At 31.3% G+C, this 22,953-nt stretch overlaps 1 protein-coding gene across 1 annotated transcript in view; it reads right to left on the reverse strand.

The window, feature by feature from the left end:
* Window positions 1–12,071, reverse strand: part of LOC107442036 (phospholipase D1) — a 106,640-nt gene extending 94,569 nt beyond the window's left edge. Inside the window, exons 1-4 of the mRNA XM_087149751.1 lie at window positions 11,930–12,071; window positions 8,999–9,122; window positions 3,692–3,757; window positions 1,652–1,806 (exon numbers count right to left, since the gene is read on the reverse strand). Of these exons, the coding sequence (XP_087005877.1) occupies window positions 1,652–1,806; window positions 3,692–3,757; window positions 8,999–9,122; window positions 11,930–11,943 (359 nt within the window). The 5' untranslated portion in view covers window positions 11,944–12,071. The remainder of the gene's footprint in view (window positions 1–1,651; window positions 1,807–3,691; window positions 3,758–8,998; window positions 9,123–11,929) is intronic.
* Between the last annotated feature and the right edge of the window lie 10,882 nt (window positions 12,072–22,953).

Below are 22,953 nucleotides of genomic sequence, written 5' to 3' on the forward strand. Positions count from 1 at the left end.
TTCGGAAGCAAGATATCCTGCTGTTGCTGTTTCTAATACCGCTTGTCAATATCAGTAAGCCTGCTTGGTGAAACCACGCGAATTTTAAGGCAGATGGTGCATTTCTTGTTTTTCAATGGCGCCATCTATAGCCAAGTATACGAATTTAGTCACACATACCTTACAGCCCGCTTTAGAGGGCGGACCCATTCCTACACCCATTCATTCATCCACAGATCGTAATTTTGGCCTGAACCAGAGAACGATCCATCTCTTATTCAGTACCCCCAAAGGTATAATTTGTTATGAGAACAAGGTGGACTTTGTGACCAGACAGATATAAAATGCACCAGTCACCATGGGGAGTCTTCGACAGGCGGGGATCAAATCTATGTCCTCTTGGATATGGGCCCAAAGCCCAACCAACCAGACAATCCCAGCCTGCAAAATATCTTATGAAGAACACATATATATTCTTAGCATTTAAGAATAAATTTTTTTGGAATCATAAATTATTTTCCTTAAAATAATTTGCTATTACTTTTTAAAACCCAGAAAGTTGGGTCACCCTCACGCTCTTTTTCTACATTATTAACACTCAAGAATAATAACTATATCCTTCGTGAATAGACTATGCATGTCAAGATGACGCAATTTTTCTACTCTCCACACTTTTCCCCTCTCCGTTACAATGATTACGTCGAATCTCACTTATTTTCTATCGCAGTACGTTTCAGTAAGAAGTTGGAATATACATGAGTGGTGTTGAGCTAGATTTGCCGAGATCATGGTAACGGGGAGAGAAAAAAGTGGGGAAATTGCGCAAATTTGAGACTTGTAATAAAACTTGTGAAGTTAAATATTCAGTGTCCGAGCTAAGAACTTCATATTATTAGCCTGAAAATTAACCAAATATCAAAAGTACTAGCCAAATTTCAAAATTCTTAGCTGAAGGCAAATCATAACAATTTTTAAGAATGATTTTTTACCATATAAAACTTCAATTCAAAATGAAAATTTACTAAAAATTAAATTATTTTATAAAATGCACATTCAGATCAAGAAACATTTTGCAGATGGAGAAGAGAAAATGAGCAATGAATGGGAGAGAATGAAAAGTGTAGATGTTGTTTTATTGTCTTTAAGAAAATGGGAGTAGGTTGGTAATAATTTTTGATAACTTCTTAAATTGGAGCAGTAATACAAGGATAAACCTGAAGCAACATTATGTTATTGTCACGAAGAAACATATTTTTGCAGAAAATAGTTGAATGCATCTTGCTGCCATTTAATCTGCTTTATTGACACCAAACCAAAGGAAAATAAATCATGACTATGATATCGCCTGATCCGTCAGAGAAAGTGGTAATCTAATATAATTCTAATTGGTTATGCGACGCATCTAACGGAAATTACTGCCTTCGAATAAAAAGTACAGCATTCGTTCAGAAAAATTCCCTTGGACTTTTTTTTTATAGTATCGAGGAGTATCTGTATTTTTCTTTTCGGTAGAAAAAAGCATTCGCCAAAACACAATTTTTTTCGCTGAATTTCCGATTTTATTGTATTTGGCGAGACGGCGAATGCTTAGGCCCTGAATATTTTTGATTATGATTAATTTTACTGTAATTCTAAACAATTAGCAAACTTAGAATTAACAATTAGAACGAACCTTTTACTCCAACAGGGGCATATTTCAACACAAGGTTTGGTGACAGTTGCCAGACAGCGGTTCCGGAAACCATATCTTCTCCAGACATAGCCTTCTTTACCTTTCGGTCCTAATTCATCAATGAAACTCAAGGGACCTATTTCCAAAAACTCTAACTGAAACAAAACAGAAGAAAATCCTTCATATCAGAAGTGATTGCATAAGTTATTCGACCTATTTTATACCAAATGAAATACAATACATTTTCCATTTTCATAAAATAAAAAAAGTAATACTAATGGGTGGTGTTTTCAATATAAATTCAAACAAGAATCTCGAGCTCTGGACCTGTTCTACTTCCGGTTAGAAAGTATACAGCTGCTTACTACAGCTTATTCTGCGCGGTGATAATTTCAAACAGATAATTTTGTTCTTAATGCAATAAATAAATAATATAATTTCGGTGAGCAAATCTGCTGTCTTTCATAAGATATTAATGATATTAAGTAATTCGGGTGAGTTTGAAGTGAAAATTTGTTTTAGTTATTTTTATATGTATTGTTAAAAAAGATGACATGGTTGCTAGATTTAGGAAGATCTCGCTTTTTTGACAGACCCTATTTGTCCTTGTTTATTACTGTTTATTCTTGTTGCAAGCCATGCATCGCCATATGTTAGCATTAGCATATTGTTCAAGAAGCGAGATTAAGTCCATTTTACAAATTATCATTAAGATTTAAATTTCGAACAATGCTTTAGAACGATTCTTTTTTCTTTTTCCTTCTTTTTTTTTCGAACGACGATTCTTCCGTTTTAAAATGACAGGTCTTAAAATGCCGATTCTTATAACTATTTATTTTTTTAACACAAATAATATATCAGATAACAAATACACGTGTTCAAGAAATACTACTGAGGATAGTCTCAAAACCATTTGGTTCACGTTGTGAGCCAAATTTTTTCAAAATAGAACGGAAACAGTAACCCCAAAATATAGACTGTAAAGAGTGCTTGCAGTGTACCCTAGTTTAGAAAACAACATCCATAGTCCATCTTACGAAAGAAGATGATTGTCCGTTGTTCACACACCACATGCGACAAAGTTGCTTTTACGAATTTGGAGGTACCTCTGAAAAATTGATAAGTAAAATGTACACTCAATTGCAAAAAAACAGTCAATCAGAATCTATCAATCAGGTATGAGAAAAGTTCGCTTAAAAACCCTTTAAAATATTAAGTAAATTTTAAGTTTTATGCTTTATGCATCACATGCAATAAATAAAACTTATTACGGAGTGACCTTTCCTTCAGTTAAATGCAACTTAAACATTAGTAAATTTAAGCACATTTCAATGCAGCTTATGCAGTAGTGAATTGCACCTTATTTCAATACAACTTAAGCATTAGTAAATAGAAGCACATTTCATTAAAAGACTATTAAATATCTAGTCAATTTTTAAACAAATTGAACTCAATTCAATAATTTTTTTGTAAAAAAACACTAAAACTTAACTGAATTTATGTTGAACTTTAATATGAAATGCCACTTGAAAAATATATGTGTATTCAAAAGAAATATTAAACGTTTTTTGAGTTCGCCTTTTACTAAATTAAGCTAAATGATGAAAAATCAACGAAACTTTACTGAATTTATGATACTTTAAGGATAATTAAAACAGTAAAAGTTTAACTAATGAAAAATTAAATGCGGTTTGAAATTTTTTTAACTAGTTGAGAGCTTCGTCAGTCAACAGTAACTGAAACTGAATTTCCCGTTTAGACCACTTTAGTTACCGGTGACTGACTGTGCAAAGTATGATATAAAACTAAACAACTTAAAAATTTTAGGTAATTACTGAGAATTTATTTGAAATTCACTTAGTTTTTATTTATTACTGATCAAATTTTCATTTATTTCAATGTGATAGTTGCGTTCTTCGTATTGCTATATGACAATATGAGCACTTCTAATCAGGGATCCTGGTCTGACGTGAAATTCCTTAAAAACTCAACGTGTTAAATAACATTAACAACTGAAAATTTTAAAACAAATATACTCACTGTTTCGCGATAATTTCTAAATGCCGATTCTTTTAAAAGATTTTTTAAATAATCTTCTATTTCTTCCTAGATAAAAACAAAAAATTATTTTATTATAAAAGAGACAACTATTGTTAGACGACATTATCGTCTGGGAGTCACCATAACTATTATCAGAATTCAGTTTAAAAACTATGACTATTTTCAGCGATGTGTGTTGATATAATCACATACTTATGTGAATAAAAGGTAGCAGAGATAAATATTGCTTATCTTTGTCTCGTGCATGTTGACTTATATTCTTCAATAGTGCAGGAATACCTAGTGTGACTTGACTCAATAAATATAGGCATAATTAATTCAGTAAGAAAGTTCAGATTGCATTTAAAAATACGAGTTTATTATTAAATGAACATAATTAGTAAATATGCTTTTAACAAGATGGAGAAAAGATGAGTAGTGAGGTGAATCTTATTAAAAGTTAAACATTACATAATTAAACAGCGCCATCCAGTGGCTAAAATAATAAACAGTGAATCATTTAATTGGACGATTAGAGATAAAATATCTATTTAATAAAAATGTGATCATGAGATTAATCGAATTTTTAAGGAGAAGGGTGCGTTTCTTGTTTTTTCAGTGGTGCCACACACTAACGCACAGCCACACTAATATCACAGCCCGTTTTACCTGGAAGACCCAATCATACTCCATTTATTCATCCACAGATCGTAATTTTGACTGAACCAGAGGACGTTTAACTCACGTTCTCACGAACAGGAGCCCAACGTCCTGCCAGTCAGACTATCCCGGCTGCACTGGAGATGTTATAAGTGTATGCATTATGGCGTGGCATGTGACGGTTAAGTGTGAAAAAGGAGAAGAAAGAGGCCTCGAAAATGTTGAAAACTGAAAATTTACTTTCTCGTGAGTTTTTCGAGGATAAAAATATTTATCACCATTCAGATTTTCATTTGTGTCTTCGAATTTGCGAGCTCGTATCTTTCTCATACCGTGGGAATGTTGACTAGGCATAATCCACAAAGTATGTAAAGGATAACTGATGACCCAAAAGCAAAAGGATCAACTCAAGTTTCACTTCCATACTTGCACTCTCAAAAGTCCTTTTTTGTGATTATTTCAATTTGCCACTTTTTTTAAATTTACAGTATGAGATTGATCAATGGGAAGGCATACAGCGGCGAGATCGCTCCATAATGCTGCTAAAAGCAACTGATTCAATAGGGTGTAACGAAGTGGTGAGTTCATGGTTCGCAGATCAGGAAGCCTTTAATATCGTACTATAAATATATTTTATAATCAGAAATGGCAATCCCGGTCACAGTGAACCAAACTGCAGCATTAATTTAAAATGTGTCTGTGACCCAAAATCAATCAAGTGAAGACTAATATTGTAAATATTAGGCGTATATCAGAATTAATTACAAAATTTGAATTTTCAAATAGCTCATAAAAATTAAATACAAGAAATGCGGATCGGGAATTCGAATCCAGCCGGCTGAAGAGTAGTAAATGCTGATTGGTGCTCGTTAAATCTGTCGAGTCACAAAGTCCTCCATGTACCCATAACAAATCCATACCTCTGGGTGTACTGAATTGGAGATGAATCGTTCAGGTCAAAATGACGTTCCGTGGATGAATGAATGGATTCACCTCGTTAAACGGGTGTGATGCATGGATGTGGCAGAAGTCGAATTCTTGTCCATAAATGGCGCCACTGGTAAACAAGAACAATCACATCCCCTCTTCCTTTATGACCTACGACAACAGTTTTCAAAAGATGATTCCTTGTGGATGAAAAATCTTAACTTTTTCTCTCGATCTCTATTTTATTCGTCAATTTCAGTTACTTAGAAAGAAACAGAAACGGACATAGTTTTACAAGCAGCGTATTATATTATTATTATCATTATTATTATTATTTCTTTTCTTAAATCTGCGGTAAAAGAAATAATCTTCAGCGCTAGCTAAAGGGTTTCTGCTACCGGGTTAACAATGGGTTCCTTTCCAATATTTGTGTAATCTACTCTTCTTTTCATTAGCCAATCCCTGCAGAAAAGAACGGAAGTTAAAAGTTCATCTTTATGAAAATAACATTTGTGTTCATACTATGTGGGAAAATGTTTAGTACTTTTTTAATATTCTTACTTATTTTCAAAACAAGTTTTGAGACAAACATTAAGCTATGAAGTTGTATAATTTTTTTAAAAAATATTTTTAATGGTGAAGAATTCTAGTTTGAACAATGTTCTGCATTGCAGACTACTTAGTTATCGTTGCAGTTCATTTATGCCTCACTAGAGCTCTAACAATGGGCTATTGACGACTGTCTGAGAAACATCACTGAGGTTGATCCGTAGACATGCCATCACAATTTTAATCCTCTGCAGAGAGGATGGCACCCCCGCTTCGGTAGCCCGACGACCTGCGCGCGAAGTCGAGCACTTTATGGAAAAACAATTTAACGAGGACCCATACCGCACACCCTCGGTCCCTACGCAGACTGATCAAAGTGGTCACCCACCCGCACACTGACCGCAGCCATTGATGCTTGACTTCGGTGATCTACTGGGATCGCGTATTAACTCTCTTTACTTTCATTCATGAGTATTAATCATCTGCAAAAGACCTCCAGTTGAAAACGTATGCGTATTTATTCTACACCGCATGCATTTTTTCTTCTTCTTCCTTTTGAAAACAAAAATCCCGTGACGACTTTTATTTATAATATTTCCGCGTTCGGTTATTTTTACAGAATCCTCAAAGGGTAACTTTATTTATAATGACTGTTTCTTACTATATATGAAAATCTAATGATGGCGTCGCAGTTTTCCATTGTCGTCCGTGCATTTTTATTGGCTGGAAAATCACATGATAGAATCCAGTTTTCCCACATTAATTTAAAATTGGTTTGGTTGTCATCAGCATAAAATTGATATAAGTCACAAAGTTACTGTTTTCCTACAAATATTTTTGCATCCCTAATTTAAAGATATTTATTTACCTGAACTGTTAGTATTACGTTTTTGATTTTGTTTGTTTTCTAAATTAAGAGTTTAGGAGGATTGTTATGAGTGTTGGATTACCCATTAGGCCTGACTAGGCCATGGCCTGGGGCCCCCTTAAAATGGATTTTTTGAAAATAAATTTAAAAAAATTAAGATGTTCTCCGTGAAATTAATTTTGATAACATAGTTGAGTTTATTGATCGCAAGAGCATAAAAAAAAAAAATTTTGAATACCAAATTTCAGGTACCGTAAACCGGGGCGAGTCTACCCATTTTTTCAGTTTGTCAACTTTCAAGTGGTCAAACTTTTGTAAATATTAAAGAAAAAAGGCTTTTAATAGGTGTTTTGGAATCGCTATTTATCCCTCTTTAAAGCTGTGAAATCGATTTTAGAAAATATTAACAGTTACGCTGTTACTGTATATTTTTATAGAACTGCTGACAAATCTCTCGTATGGGGCGAGTCTACCCATTCTACTAAAATGAATGTTAACATTGTAAATAATCAAATTTTACTATTAAATTGTTTTTTTAGTTACTATATAGGATATTTATGAAGTAAAATTCATAACTTTATTATATATTCCATTTTTTTATTCATAAAATAACACAAATTGAGTATTTGATCGATTATCACATTTTGATCACAGTTTTGTTTTTATAATCATTAACATTATAAAATAGCATTTTTTTCTGATTATTGGTGATAAAAATAAATTAAAATTAATATAAATTTACAATTAAATAATTAATAAATAATAATAATTAAAGATTATTAACAAAATCGAAATTCAAACATTGGGAATCATGAAAAATCCTTTTCCCATTCTTTTGGGAGGTGTGATTTTTCTTACAATGTTTTCTCGTTAAAATATAATAATAAATAAAAAAAAGTTAATTTTGTAATATAAAAATTTAAAAAATAGGTAAAATAAACATATTTTATATTTACATTTATATTTAACCTATAAATTTTCTTATTAATGATAAATTTATCAATGCAGAATTAAAATAATATACTCAAATTCATTTAAAATGACTTAATTTTAATATAAACAAAGTTCTAAATTATATTATTATGCTTTATTAAAACTAAATACGAATGGGTAGACTCGCCCCGCGAATTCTGGCTTTTTGTTTACAACAGCAAAACTTACATTCTTTTTGGTTTTTTTCATATAAAATTAATGTAATCTTAGTCTTAGATAAGTTTATCACTTAACCAAAGTGAAAATAGTAATAATAATAATATACTTACGGAGCATCAACTAAAAGTTTGCTGATTTTCAATACAAATTTCTCAAAAGAGGTTTGAGCAGGTCGGTTAAAAAGACACCAAATAAATAAAAACGGATCAAACTACTACAGCGCCATCTTCCTTAGAGTCTGAACTAAGTCCTCCGTCGGTAAAAAAAATTTTATTTGCAATTTAAAATAGTGAAAATTAAATAAAACTAAAATGGGTAGACTCGCCCCTGGATGAGTAGACTCGCCCCGGTTTACGGTAGCGTTGATTTTCCAAAGTGTTAATAAATTTCAAATTTTTTCAAAATGCTATGATTATTTTTTAGTTCTAATTTAACAAAATAAAGTAAAATTTAATTTATTATTATTTATTTTAATTTTAAATATGATTTCTTAAATGAAAAGATCTATAAATACTTTTATATTTGAGTAAATAAAAAAAATTTAATCTAAGGGCCCCAAAAATTTGAATGGCCTAGGGGCCCCGCGTACGCTTAATCCGACACTGACTGTCATAATTATTATTATTATTAGAATAACGAAATTCTACGTTATATTTTAAGATAAAGTTATTTGAATCGGTGTCTGATCTTATTAACAGTTTTGCAATTATTATTCTTTGGTGCAAATGACATCAATGTACTGTTACGAATTTCGGTTAAAGAGATTCGTTTCATGATTTTGGACTTCACTTTCAGCTTCATGCGCAAAGTGATGAATGAAAACATTGTATTTAAAATATATCCATCCATTTGGTAAGCAAAAATATTAAAATGCAGTTGTGTTAACTCACGAAATTTTTTACGACAATATACTTTTAATTATACATGTTACTTCATAAAAAGATTTATGTCCATTAATAGATCTTAATGGTATCATAAGGGAAATATTTGGACAAGGGAAGTGGAGGAACGAGTGCTCTTTTCAGAGCATATATGTTTACTTTAATAATTTCAAGTGTTTGTTACAAGAAATACCAATCGGGGTTGATAAACGTCAGCTAACAGAGAACTTAGCCCACTAGTATTAACTAGTTGATAAATGACGCTCTTACTTTCTTTCGAATAGTAGCTTGTTCTGCAATTTCAGCTGATTCTAGAGGAAAAGGAGGCAGGGCTGGTATTTTTCTAGACTTTAACACTATACTTGATCGTTGTGTTCTTACATTCTTTTCGATCCTATAACGAAAAGGTGTTCTTAAATTAATATTCATATCAAAGCACAACAAAAGGGTCAAACATTGATCACTAGAATGGACCCACCCCCGCCTTTGCTCGTGTTACGTATACATTCTGTGATTTAAAAAAAAAAATCCAAAATTCTCTAAATGACATTTGAGGAGAAACAAGAAACAGAGATGATTTGTATTGTGTTATCAACGAAATTGACTTGTTAATGACTCGAAATTGACTTAATTGAGTCCGGTTACAAAGACAAATGACCACTAGATGGCAGCACTACGAAAGAAGATTGAAAATTGAGAACGTATTTGATCTTTGAATTATTTATATTAGATACGCTATTAAACCGCTGGAAGAATTCGAAGATCATATTAAAAAAGAAAAAAGAGAATAACTCAGCCATAACAAAAATTGACCAACGTCTCAAAAAGTACTCAATAATATTTGCGATTTTTTGGGAAGGCCAAGAGCTGTTTTTCGAAGGCTGCGTCGAAACATGAAATGTAATGATGCTTTTTTGCGAATGATATGCTATTTTTATAACTGCTGTGAGTTTGCAACTGTTACTCATGACTGTTTGGTCAAATTTAGTCTAACTAAAGCCAACGCTGTCTAAACTTTTTTAAAAATGACGCAAAATGGAGAAAAGCCACAGTTTTGTGAAAATGAAAAGCATTTGTAGTCCTAATCTTTTAATATTTAAAAACCTGCTCCAATACTGCATTACTTAGGATCATAAGAATTTGCAAATTCTGAGAATAAGGCAGTGATTTTGATAATTTTCTACTAGGTCGAAAAATGTCACTAAATTAGCAATTTTTAAAAAAAGAATATAATAACTTATAAGATAGTTAAGTTATTTGCCTTTTCTGAATCCCAGATAATTCTTCACGGCAAGATTATGTATCTAGTTTAAAATCATCGCATTGCTTCAAGTGTAAGGCACTTAAAGTATCATTTTCTTTGGCGACGGAGATTCGAAAAACAGCGTTTAAGATCTTACTAGTCCGTACACATTGTCAGTGGTCCGTTAACATATCTCGATTAGGTTTTATTTTTAAAAAGTTAATAAGGTAAATGAAAAATTATAATACAAAGAGTATGTAATGTTTACAATTATGATGAACTGTACTATTTTGTAACCAAAATAGCTTACCATATCTCTATATCAATTGCTAGTCTAAGAATCCGTGGAAGGGAGGGGGGGGCAGAGAAGGGGCTTTGACACCTCACTCACATTTTATAGATGAAAAAAGACAGCCCTCTCTAAGATTACAATTTTTCATTCAATATTCGTGTTATTAAATTTAAAATTAAAAAAAGTTATAATAATTTTTTTGTGTAACAATTTTTAAAAAAAAAATTACTATTCTTCCAAGCAAGCTCTAACATTTCCTTGGTGAAAACTGCTATCAAATCATCTCTTACTCTTCCATCCGCAGAGGAAATGTATCTTCCCTAATGCTGTTCAAATCTCTCAAGGAACAGAATAAAAACAAAACAGCGAAATAGAATTTTAAAATATAAAGTTAAATGAGCGATAAATAATTTGCAGGTAATTTATTTCATTCATTTTATCTTAATTTTAAAGCAATTTAAATCAAGTAATTAAAATATTCTAAGTTCGAATTCATGATTGCCATTTTGTGAGGTTATATATATATATATATATATATATATATATATATATATATATATATATATATATATATATATATCCATATATGGCAGTACTTGTACTTTCGTTAAGTACAAGTATTTGTAACGGAAATATCGAATGAAATCGTTACTTTTTTCTAAAACTCAGTAAGTTTTCTTAAAAATAAAAAAATAAATAAAATAAAATAAAGTAAAAAAATGCTTATGTTTTTTAAATTTATAAAATTAATTTGCAATATATATGCATTCACCGGTAACTTCGTGTTTAAATACCTTCTGTTTCAACTTATACTGCACATTCAATTATTTTTTACTAGCTCAAAGATCACAAAGCTATCTGAAACCCCGTGTTTGCTTTGTTTATATTTGTGCTTTTAAAACGTGTTTTTAAAGAGTAAAACAATCTTAAATCAATGTTAATTTAAATAAATAAAAGTAATAGACTAAAAATTAAGGATAATACATAAAATTTCTTTTTCGTGCAAATCCATAAAAAGTTTGAAATTAAAATTATATTTGATTTTAAAATTATATTACACAATTATATTATAAAATTATATTATAATATTCTTCCGAATTTAAAAATAAATTAATGTCCATAACTTTCAAAATTAAAAATAACTAAATAAATAACAACAATTTTGCAAAAACATTGAAGAATATAAGAATATTATTCAATAAAATTTTAGTTAAGTTTGAATTTTCGATTTCCTAGAAATGTACTTTCAAATCGTTACTTTTTTTGTTTTGAACTTGTACTTTTTACTCGTTACTTTTTAAAATAATAACTTTTTACTTTTTACTCGATACTTTTTTTAAAAATACTTGTACTTTTACTCGTTACTTTTTAAAAGTAACATTGCCATATAATGTGTATATCATCCATATATATCTATATCAATATATATATATATATATATACAATATATATATATATATATATATATATATATATATATATATATATATATATATATATATATATATATATATATATATATATATATACATATATTGATATAGATATAGATATATATTTGATATAATTTCGAGCCCTAACTCCGAAGGGGTTGAGAATGCTGATCACGGAGTTGACTAGTCATTACAAATTGCAATACAGCCATTATCTTGATACGCTTCCTTACTTGATGTCGGGCATCTTTATGGTTTGGAGAGTCCTGAATACTGTGAGCTGTGTGTGAAGTCGTTTGAGATCGCTCAAACGCTTTCTAAGGGTCCATCTAAAACAGCCATGTCCCACTTCAAAAGTGAACCTAAATATTGTAGTATAAATATTTTTAAAAAAATATCAGTTTTTATGGAATGTTCAAATAGTTCATAGAATTGACAGCAAAAGTAAACAAACGAGCTGTTTAGCAACATGTGCAGTAATTAAAACGTTTTTATTAAAATAAAAATGAAGCATAGTTATAATAGTTCAAATACCACATTTATGATGAAGAGAGTCGGATTGGTATTTATAAAGGGGGGGGGGGTAATAACGAATCGTTTGTCAATCAGGTTCGTATCGAAAGAAAATCGAAAGTGAAATGTTTACTCACACTCTTTTTCCTTAAAAACAAAAGTGCAACAAAAAAAATAATAATAATAATGGAGAACTTTTAGTGTTACAAAGGAATTGAATAAAATAAAAAAACGTGTGTTTTGAGTATCATTGTTTATTTTCAGTCATGCCAAATTTAAGAAAGGGTTTGGAGGGCAACCCCCCCCCCCCAGAAATTAAACATTACTTGATGAATGAACAGTTGTACGGTAAGTAGGATGTCGATACGTAGATATAAAGACAAAAAGGTTAAAAAGAAAAAAGAGAAAACACGGAAAATAATAAAGATAAATGAAAAGAGAAGAAGAACAAAACAAACATCGTTGAAAAGCGGTTGTGGACATGAATATTAGCTTTGTATTCATATTTTTAATGAACTCATATTATCATGATAGAGCTTTCTATTAATCCAGAATTTATTTTTACTTGTTATTTTTTAGTTGTAAGGAAAATGTATCCGAGAGGTAATAACCTTTCGGACAGTTACATGTCTTATAAAAACTCTATCCTACAATAATGGAAAACATTTTCAGTTTTTGACATATACTAAACAGACTATATATACTAAACAGACTATATATACTAGCAGACATATATATACTAAACAGAGCTGTTTAGGTCACGCGATTTCTCATACTTATCAATAAAGTTTAAAGCTTTCAGAGGTTTGAGAGATCGACAATAAATTATGAATGAAAGCAAGCATCTTTTAAACACCCTGTGACAAAAAGCTTGTAACTGGCATCGATTTCTTTAGTTGTTATTAGCAATAAATTGCATAATATTTAGTAAGCTTAGCTGATCTAGAAATACGGGGCTTTAGACACAGAACTGTCAAGAGCTCCCTTGTCGTTATTTTAAACAAAATTTACTTGTTGTTTAGTGATGAACTGTTTTTAAATTATACGTAAATTACGATTCACTAGCAAATATTAGCTTATATCTATTTCAATATTCATTGACTCAAAATTATAATAGACAATTCTTAAGCAAAAACACAAAATGAAATTATTTGTAAGACTGAGTAGTCCCCCAGAAATGAGGAGGCCCTTGGCCTGGGCCTCTTAAGCCTTAAGATAAATCAGACACTGCCTATACCACATCATATTTATGGAAATGAGGTAATATTTATAAAAAAAATTTTTATCTTACGTTTTTTTCCCTTTTTCTAAGTTTAAAGATATTTAATAAAATTAAACATAAGTTCTGGAGAAATTTTTAATTAATTATAGATTTTCTTTTTAAAATTTGAACAATTTTGCTAAAAATTGCGCAAGACATGAACATTTAAAAGTAGTTCTCTCCATTTTTTTAATTTTGTATTTATTTAACTATCATATCAGTTTAATAAAAATTGTTTTTAGCATTATATTTCTGAATTTGCATGTCCTGCTTCGACTAAGCGGATTCCTTAGTAATGCAAAGAAATATAAAAAATACATTTCTTTAGCGAACATACTTTTTCGAAGGCTACGTCTTAACATGAAAATTTGCTTTTTTTTTTTTTTTAGATGCTGCGAGTTTGCAACTGTTATTCATGACTGTTAGGTCAAGTTTAGCCTATCTAAAGCCAGCGCTGTTTAAGCGTATTTTGAAAATGGCACAAAACGTCAATATTCTTATTGGCGTTTTGCGCTTCAGTTTCCAGAAAATTAAAAGCGTTTACGGTCTAACTTTTTAATATTTAAAAACTTACTCCAATACTGCATTACCCGGGCTCATGAAAATTTGCAAAAACTGAGAATACGGCAATAATTTTTATAATTTTTTTTCTAGGTCGAAAAATTTTGCTTAATTAGCGATTTTTAAAAAAAGTTTAAAAACTTTTAAAATATCTAAGTTAGTATTAGCCTGTTCAAAGGCCCAGATAATTCTTCACGACAAGATTGTGTGTATAGTTTAAAATCATTGCATTGCTTCAAGTGTAAGGCACTTAAGCTATTTCTTTTTCCTTTTGCTACAGAGCTTCGAAAAACGGCGTTAAGATGTTCAGTCAACCAAGAGAATTAAAATTCTACTCAAGTGTAAAATCATCACTGCCTAAATCTGTGGTTTCAACTTTATTAGTAAGAAACTCGTGGAATGCATAGATTTCTAAAACTGCTATATTTAAGTTTACTGTTGTTGTTCATTTACGTCGCACTAGAGCTGCACAATGGGCTATTGGCGACGGTCTGGGAAACATCCCTGAGGATGATCCGAAGACATGCCATCACAATTTTGATCGTCTGCAGAGGGGATGGCACCTCCACTTCGGTAGCCCGACGACCTGCACGCGAAGTCGGGCTTAAGTTTACTGAAAATCTGAATATGGTTATATCGAGCGTAAGTTAATGCTACGTAGCTCTGGATACGCGGAGTGACCGGATCCGGGAAACCGGTACCGAGTCAAACCCGAGTCCCAGTATGCATTTAACTACCGGTACTCCGAACACTGATGTTTCATTAAAATATCGAATAAATATAGTAATAACAACGAACAAATTAATATCAAATCGGATATAACAAATATTTCGGACATTCACCAAAGGGACCATGTGATTGTTGACATTCACCGGTGAAAGTCGACATTCTCGTGATTTCGGTCATTCTCGGTAACGTTAGCACTGTTCGAGTTTCCATTAGAAAAACCAATCTAATAGAACGAGTGTTGTGGAGTTCCAGATAAAATACATGAAGGATTACTGTTAAAGGAAATGACTTTATCAGTGACTTCGCAATGCTTATCTGTGGTCATCTCAAACCCCTGATCACTTCTGATAATATATTCTAATAGATAAGTTTATAAGTAAAAATACTGATAAAAATCTACATGAAAGACATTCACATACAAGAATAATTACAGTGGCCTTGTTATGGTCGCACGAGTATATGGGCCAAGGCATAGTGTTTTTACCAGTGTAGTTAGCATTTGCGGTGCATATTTCTACGTTTCGTAAAACATTATTAACTTGATTCACTATTAAATGCTTTTTTGAAATGTCTTTCCACTTCTATGCTCATTCCATATTTATCTGTTACTGCATAATATAAGTTGAATTCAATTTTTCAAAAAAGTACTGTTAGTTTTCTGCACGAGATTCCTAATTCCAAAATTTCTTTATTATTCTATTATATTTAAAATATATGTATCCATACAGGTTTTGATATCATTTTGGAATTATTTTTTAAAAAGTGGAACTCTTTATAACTGAGACTATATGGTTACTAAAATTGAATGTTAATTTGAATTCCAATGTCTCCGAGTTTCTTCTCAAAACCTTGTTATGACGATTTCTTTTTCGAAATAGAAATTTAGTTTCTTCAGAAAAATCACAATGTAAAACTATTGTACACTAATTCTTTTCTATTAAATGCATAATTATTTTTTATATTACTTTTGAAAATAACATTATCATTGTTATATTTAGACTTATAGTCAACTATTATTACGTATAAATTTAATAGTAGTTATTCTTAAGTTTCACGACTCTACTTTTTAGAGTAATATTTTTGAATATATTTTTCTACTATTTAGAACATATTTAGTTTCGAACTTGTGATCTCGAAAACTCGCTATCTCGAAATGTTTGTAGCGTCTCTTCAACTTTGAGATATCGAGAGTATCTATATATATATTTCTCTTACACGGCGATAAAAAAAAGCCTTATTACAACTCCCCGAATGGCAACGCTAGAAAATCAACCAATGATTGCCGATAAAAATGTGACATGCCAAATCTAGATTAGGAGGCTCAACATATAGCGCTTATAAAAACGGAAACTGAAATAACCAGAGTGTAAAATATTATGTGCTTATGCGCATCGTATTTTTTGATAAATAATTTATTTATTATATATCAGTTTATAGATGGTAACGAGAAGAGTTTTGTGGTTGCTATGGTGACTAATTAGAATGTAAATTGTTTTTTTGAGTGAGTGTGAGATTTGTTTTTTGGAACTGCGATGACAAGAGAGAGAATTCTCACCAAATGAGATTTTTTCCAAAATTCAATGTTTTGTTTATGCAGGTTTTTCCATTGCAATTCACTTATTTCAATTTTTAATAGACTTAGTTATAGCCAAAATTTTTAATCTTTTTAAAGAGATATCAGTTTTAGAAATTTTATCTTAAGATTTTATACTATAGCACATTTCTAATAGGTTTAACGAATTACATGTCATTTATATGAATTCAAATTCATTTTAATGACTTAGTATTTACTAAAAAGATGTAATTTTTTTTAAAAAATAAAGTTGTTATATGGATTTGAATGATTGTTTTGAATTCTTAGAATTTTGTGCATTTGCAATGTACCTAAGTCAGTAGCGAGCGAAGCGAGCTTGGTTTGCGAAGCAAACCATATAAGATTGCGTAGCAATTTTTGGGGGTTGGCGAGCGTTAGCGAGCAGGGGGCACAGCCCACTAGTACTGTATATTCATTAAGTCAATTTCAATGTAGGGGTATGCTTCATCACTTTTATTTATACATATAATTTTTTTTATTAAATATCTCAGTTCTTTTAAAAAAGGTTTTGTAATGTAGAAGAACTTAGGTATCGACGCGGAACGTTGATTTTTCCTGTACAAACGTCTTATTAAAAATTAAAATAATAATTTACAAGAATCGATAGAGATGCTTTCTCGTTTTAAGTTCTGAGCTGAAAACAATCCATAAAATGGATTTTAAGATAAATGATATCAATAGAATGTCTGTTTTTAATTTAAAAATTACCTGATGTAAGTTTTTAACATTAAAATGGCAAATAAAACAAGAAATAGCTTAGTACCCTCTATATTTTTCAAGTTTTAGCTTTTGTGGCTATTATATTATAAAAATTGACTAATGCACTTTATCAAAATCAAACCCACGTATGTTTGACAACCTGCACAAACTGAAATATTTCTTTAAAAAAAAAACTGGAGATTGTCCAGACAAATTATCATATGTGCAAAATATTATGTAGATAAATTCTCACTGGTACAAATTATCATGAGGGATTTTATTATGGGTCTCAATATTGGCACAATGCCAAAGTTGGGCGTCGATTACAATTTTCAATTACGACCGTAATTTATTACAGATATTTACTGTTACGCAATTAATTACTTTCAATCACGATTACAGGTAATTGCGATTACAAGTAATCACAATTTTGATTACATCAGAGTAAGACAAAAATGTAATCGATTGCATTTTTCTATTACAGCAATCAATTACTGGTAATCATGATTACAGATGCAATCAAAATTATAGAAAGTTGTAATCACTATAACAAATAGTTGATTACTGTAATCAACTATTGCAATCACGATTTTGAGCTTTAAATAAAGTAATCGCGATTAAGTAATTGATTACGGTAATTGATTGCTGTAATCACGATTACAGCTTTAATCATAATTATGTTACCTTGTAATCATGACTATAATTAATTGATTAGTGTAATCGAAAAATGTAATCGATTACATTTTTGTCCAAATCTGCGCAATACTATGTATTGTAGATATTCTGAAAGTGTGATTATATGAACCAACAACATTAACGTATCACAATGATATTTTGAATATTTTATCTGGGTGAAAAGACCCCCTTATTTTTGCTGTTTTCTGCTGCGATAATTTGTTTATCATGGATTTTGCACTCACAATGTTTTGAAGGCTGTAAAACATTACGACGGTATAAAGATTCCTATAGAAGAATATATAGAATTAGAAGAATAAGGTGATTTTAAGAAATTTTAATCGATGTAAATGAATGAGAGATCACAAAAACCATAAAATTTCCACAGGAAAGGGAGATAAATAAATAAAAAAAGATTTTAAGTTAAAATAATAAAAATACAATTCACAGTTTAGAGAGATTTCACACTTTTAAAAAGTATCAATTGTGTAGCAACAAACACAGATTTCGAGTTGAACATTTAAGCTCTCTAGCTTCTCGGAAAGTGATCGAAATTTTGATTGACAATTCGGCTCTAAAATGTCGACATAAATCCTGATAGTAACGATCAGGAAACTATTAAAACTTATATTGTCATCTAGCACAGAGCTTCAGATAAACTTTGAGTGCTCTATATGGAAAGTGGGTGACATTTCGATTGCAACATTTGTCACAAACGCACGAGTTAACCCTTTATCGGGCCCTGGTAAGTATATTTCCCACCAAATTCATTAATTCTTGAATGTCGATGAGTAACTATTTTTTTCATCTAAATATTTATACTACCATCCGCTATTAACTTCAGTAAATTCCAAAAAAATAGTAATGAAGAACTATGTTTGCACAAATGTGGGTAACAGTAAAGGTTAGCAGGGGATCAAGAAGAAAAACCTAACATTGAGAAGCAATTTTCTCTTGTGCGTTCATTAATTTCATAATTTTCCATTCAATTGATTTGTAGTTATAAATACAAAATTTATAAATTTGGTTATACATAAGCACAAAAGTTCAAGTTTATAATCAAATCTTTCCAGAAGATAAAATTTTGAAAATCCCACCCACCTTCCCAGCAAAAAAAACATTGTCTCGAAAATTAAATTAATTATAGATAAAAAGCTATATAAATTTCCTTTAATACATCTATCTAAGTCTCAAAAATATTAAAACATAACATGATTTAGATGCTTAATTAAAATTTAATAATTAGCTTCGTTTATACTCAGCATGAGAATGATAGCGACCTGAAATAAATATAATACAATCAGTGATATATTACATTTTAACGATTTTTCTTCCTTATCTAATCTTCCCACAAATCAAGTATCATATTTATATTCAAGCTCTTAAAATAATGAGTTATGTGGTTTTTCACAATGGGCACTTCGACAACAACAGTTGGAAGACAATGACTCAAATTCACGAACTCATTTTCAGTTCAAGTATTTTTAAGATAAAGAGACTAAAAAAAAATATACAAAAGCTTAAGAAATTCGTTTTTTTATTATTATTATTTATTCATGTGAACCCTCCTATAGATAAGGTGAAAGACTTTCCTTTGAAGTAGTTCCTTTACGTTGACAGATTGTTATAAAACAATGGAGGTGAAATCGATTAAACCGATATTTGTCATTTCATTGAAGAGCTTACACATTTTGACAAAAGTGTCATATCCTTTTTAAAAATACATCGCAAGCTTCGAAAAAAATTCTCATATTTGGATAAAGATTGAAATCATATCTCTATTTTATTTTTAATATATATAACCTGTCTTTTTGTTTCCTGGCAAATTTCTAAATTTTATTTTCGTTTGCGACACACCATTACAACATAAATGAATGTCAGAATTTTAAATATTTATATTTTCGAAGCTATTATACAGTCTAGGCTCTTTAGTATGACCCCCATTACAATGATCTTTCCATTATAACGACCCATGCATAAAAGTCACGTTTTGCTGACCAATTGTATTCACTTCTTCTATTGGAAATGTCATTCCCCTTGCTGTGGTTTATTTTCAGGTTAAAACATGTGATCTATTCTGTAATCTTAACGTATGTTATATTTATGTATTTATCGGAAATAGCAGCCTCGAACCAGATTTTAGTGCATTTTTCACTTACGAAATATTACTCTAAAGGGGACTCCCCTTACGAAAACATACGGTGCTTTTGAGGTTATTTTGATTTTGACAAATGTAACAAAATAACCTCAATTTCAACCTCATTTACACCTCACAAAATGAACCTCATATATAACTCAGATATTTGCAGATATTTGCTTGAAGCGTCCAAAAATAATCCGTACACCTCAAAAGCAACCTCCCTAAGCTGGTTGCTCTAAAGTAGATTTCCATCAACCTCAAAACAACTTCAAGTGTGAATAAATAAACAACTTCATAAACTTTGATTATACACTTTGGGAGGTTGATCTTTTTCAGGTTGTTTTTGAAATCGACTTCGAATGAACCTCGACACCTCAAAACAACTTCTTCCTCAAAAATAACTTAAATTTTTGTAAGGGCTTCCACGTATACATTAATATAGAAGAAAAAAAAAGTTGCATTATTACCAATTTTTCAGTTAGTTACGAAATCTATATAAATAAAGAATGTTTACATGTATGCGTGTGCATGCATATTACTTATACAAATCAGCAATTCTGAAGAGATCCGCACCAAATTTGGTACACATACACCCGAAGACACGACGAGCCTAACTTTAGATCCGATCTACGGTTTGCGCGCTACATCCCAAAGAAAGAGTTTTTCATGGAATTTGTTAAATATTTTACAATAAGTCTGACTTGAGCCGTGATGACTCATGGTATAGAGCGTTCGCCTTCCAATGGCACGAACCGGGTTCGAATCCCAGCGATCGCTGGCGATACGTATTCCGCATCCGGCTAGCACCGACCACAGTGCTGACGTAAAATATCCTCAGCAGTAGACGGATCATGGGTTAGAGTCCCCTTGCCATCAGCCTAACGGAGGGAGGTTCTCGTGGTTTTCCTCTCCATGCAACGCAAATGCGGGTTTGTTCTATCAAAAAGTTCTCCACGAAGGTAAATTTCTCCCAATACTTTATCCAGGAATTCCTTTGTCTTCTGGATTAGGTTCAAAATTACAAGGCCAAGGAGTTAACATTAGTAGTCGCAAACCTAAAATTGAGTCATCTGTTCAACAACGGTTATGAAACAATGTCGTTACAAATTCTTTTCGAGAATTAAAATCAATTAATTTCGATAATAGCTACAAATTGAAATTTTAGAAGAACGTGTTGAAAAAGCTAAATTAATGGAGAAAGGGTACTATGATCTTTTTTACTAAATATACTAATAATAGTACCAAAATATCTACTATAGGTACTGCGGAAATAGCCAAACTGTGGAATGGTCCACAAAATACAAGTGAAAATAATAAGTACATGGTATAGTATAATTGCTGGAGAAAAGTGGATGGAATTTTTGACTGTCAGAAATTGAATTGGAGCAATAGCATTATGTAAATTGATGCTGAATATAGTTAGTCTCTTTTTTGATAGGGTAAACCTCTACAAACATGTTTTGTTTAATTTGATAACATAAAGCCACGAAGAAGGGAAACAAATAATAATAGAAAAAAATTGAACTTTTTAGCTTGATTAATGGCCTCGGTATGTGTTTCAGTTTTATGCGTGATTTCTTTATGTTGATTAATACCGATTTATTGATTATTGAAAAATTTTTTTCATTCCGTACGAAAAGCGGGAGTTCAGCTTATTCTTATTAAAAGAAAGCATCACTTTGTTAGAATTGTCCAAGTGTTTCTTAGCTATGCGTTATTATGGATGATTCTTTATACAATGTAAATATTTTTTTTTAAAATTTTATTTGCAATTAGTTTGCGAAAATCATTCACTAAAACAAAACTTATTTAGGGTGATATGTTTTTTTAATTTTTTTATTACCGTCGTTAAACAACCGACCCAATTTACGGGTGGACGACTATTAATATTCATCTCCTTAGCCTTGTAATTTTGAACACAATCCAGAAGACAAGGGAACTCCTGAATCAAGCATTGGGAGAAATTTGAAATCGTGGAGGACTTTTTGATGGAACAAACCCGCATTTGAGTTACGTGGAGAGGAAGACCACGAGAACATCTCACGATTAACTTTACGGTAAGGGGACTCTAATCCATGATCAGTCTACCACTGAGGATATTTTACTTCGGTTACGTTCTGCGGTCGGTGCGAGCAGGGTGCGGCATTCTTATTGACCAGCCATGGCTGGGATTTGAACCCGATTTATCTCATTGGAAGACGATCGCTCTCTCCCTTGAGCCACCACGTCTCAAACTGAATCATTGGTGAATAAATAATATGCAAAGTATTTGGATCTGTTTTAGAGTAACTAAAGTAGCGGTTGGAATGTGTACTAATGTCCACCGCCGATAAAATCAAAAGTATTCAGTCCCCAGCTATCGCTTCCACTTAGAACAGTCAAAGGTAGGGTAATACATCCTTACCAACATTTCTCGTCTTCAGAGTAGACGTCCTGTACTACGACTCGTAATTTACATCCGGGAATCAGCTTCGTGAATGCGGGATCCTTAAAAGGTCGACACTGATCTAGGATTTTAAAGTACGGCAATGACTGAAAGGAGACTGTAAAAAATTTCGATTTTATTTCATATTCTTAATTAAAATTTGTAAATGTTAACAACAAATGAGAGCATACTTCCGAAAATAAAAATACAGCAAGATCCGTTGGGAATCGGGAAAAACTGGAAAATGTTCATAAAAACTGGTTGCTCGCTAAATCCAAATTCAAAGTTAGTATAAAAAAATAAATAAATAAAGTAAACATAAAAAAATAACTAAGGTAACTGATTTTACATACTTTCAGTTACACATTGCAACATTTTTTTCTCCTCTTTCCAAGAAACTTGAATAATTTTGACATTTTTATTTTGGGAAAAAACCTTATCCCTCTGACCTGGATAGCCTGGTTGGCAGGGAGCTGGACTCATGTTCGTGAGAACGGGAATTCGAATCCGAAGACTCCTCATGCAGTAAACGGTGATTGGTGCGCGTTAAATCTGTCTGATCACAAAGTCTTCCATGTTCCCATAACAAATTGTACCTCTGGGTGTACTGAATTGGAGATTTATCATTCTCTGGCTCAGGTTAAAATAACGATCTGTGGA

The sequence above is a fragment of the Parasteatoda tepidariorum genome, chromosome 8 (genome assembly GCF_982258835.1).
Source record: "Parasteatoda tepidariorum strain Cologne lab strain chromosome 8, Ptep-v5.0, whole genome shotgun sequence".
NCBI classification, from domain to species: Eukaryota; Metazoa; Arthropoda; class Arachnida; order Araneae; family Theridiidae; genus Parasteatoda; species Parasteatoda tepidariorum.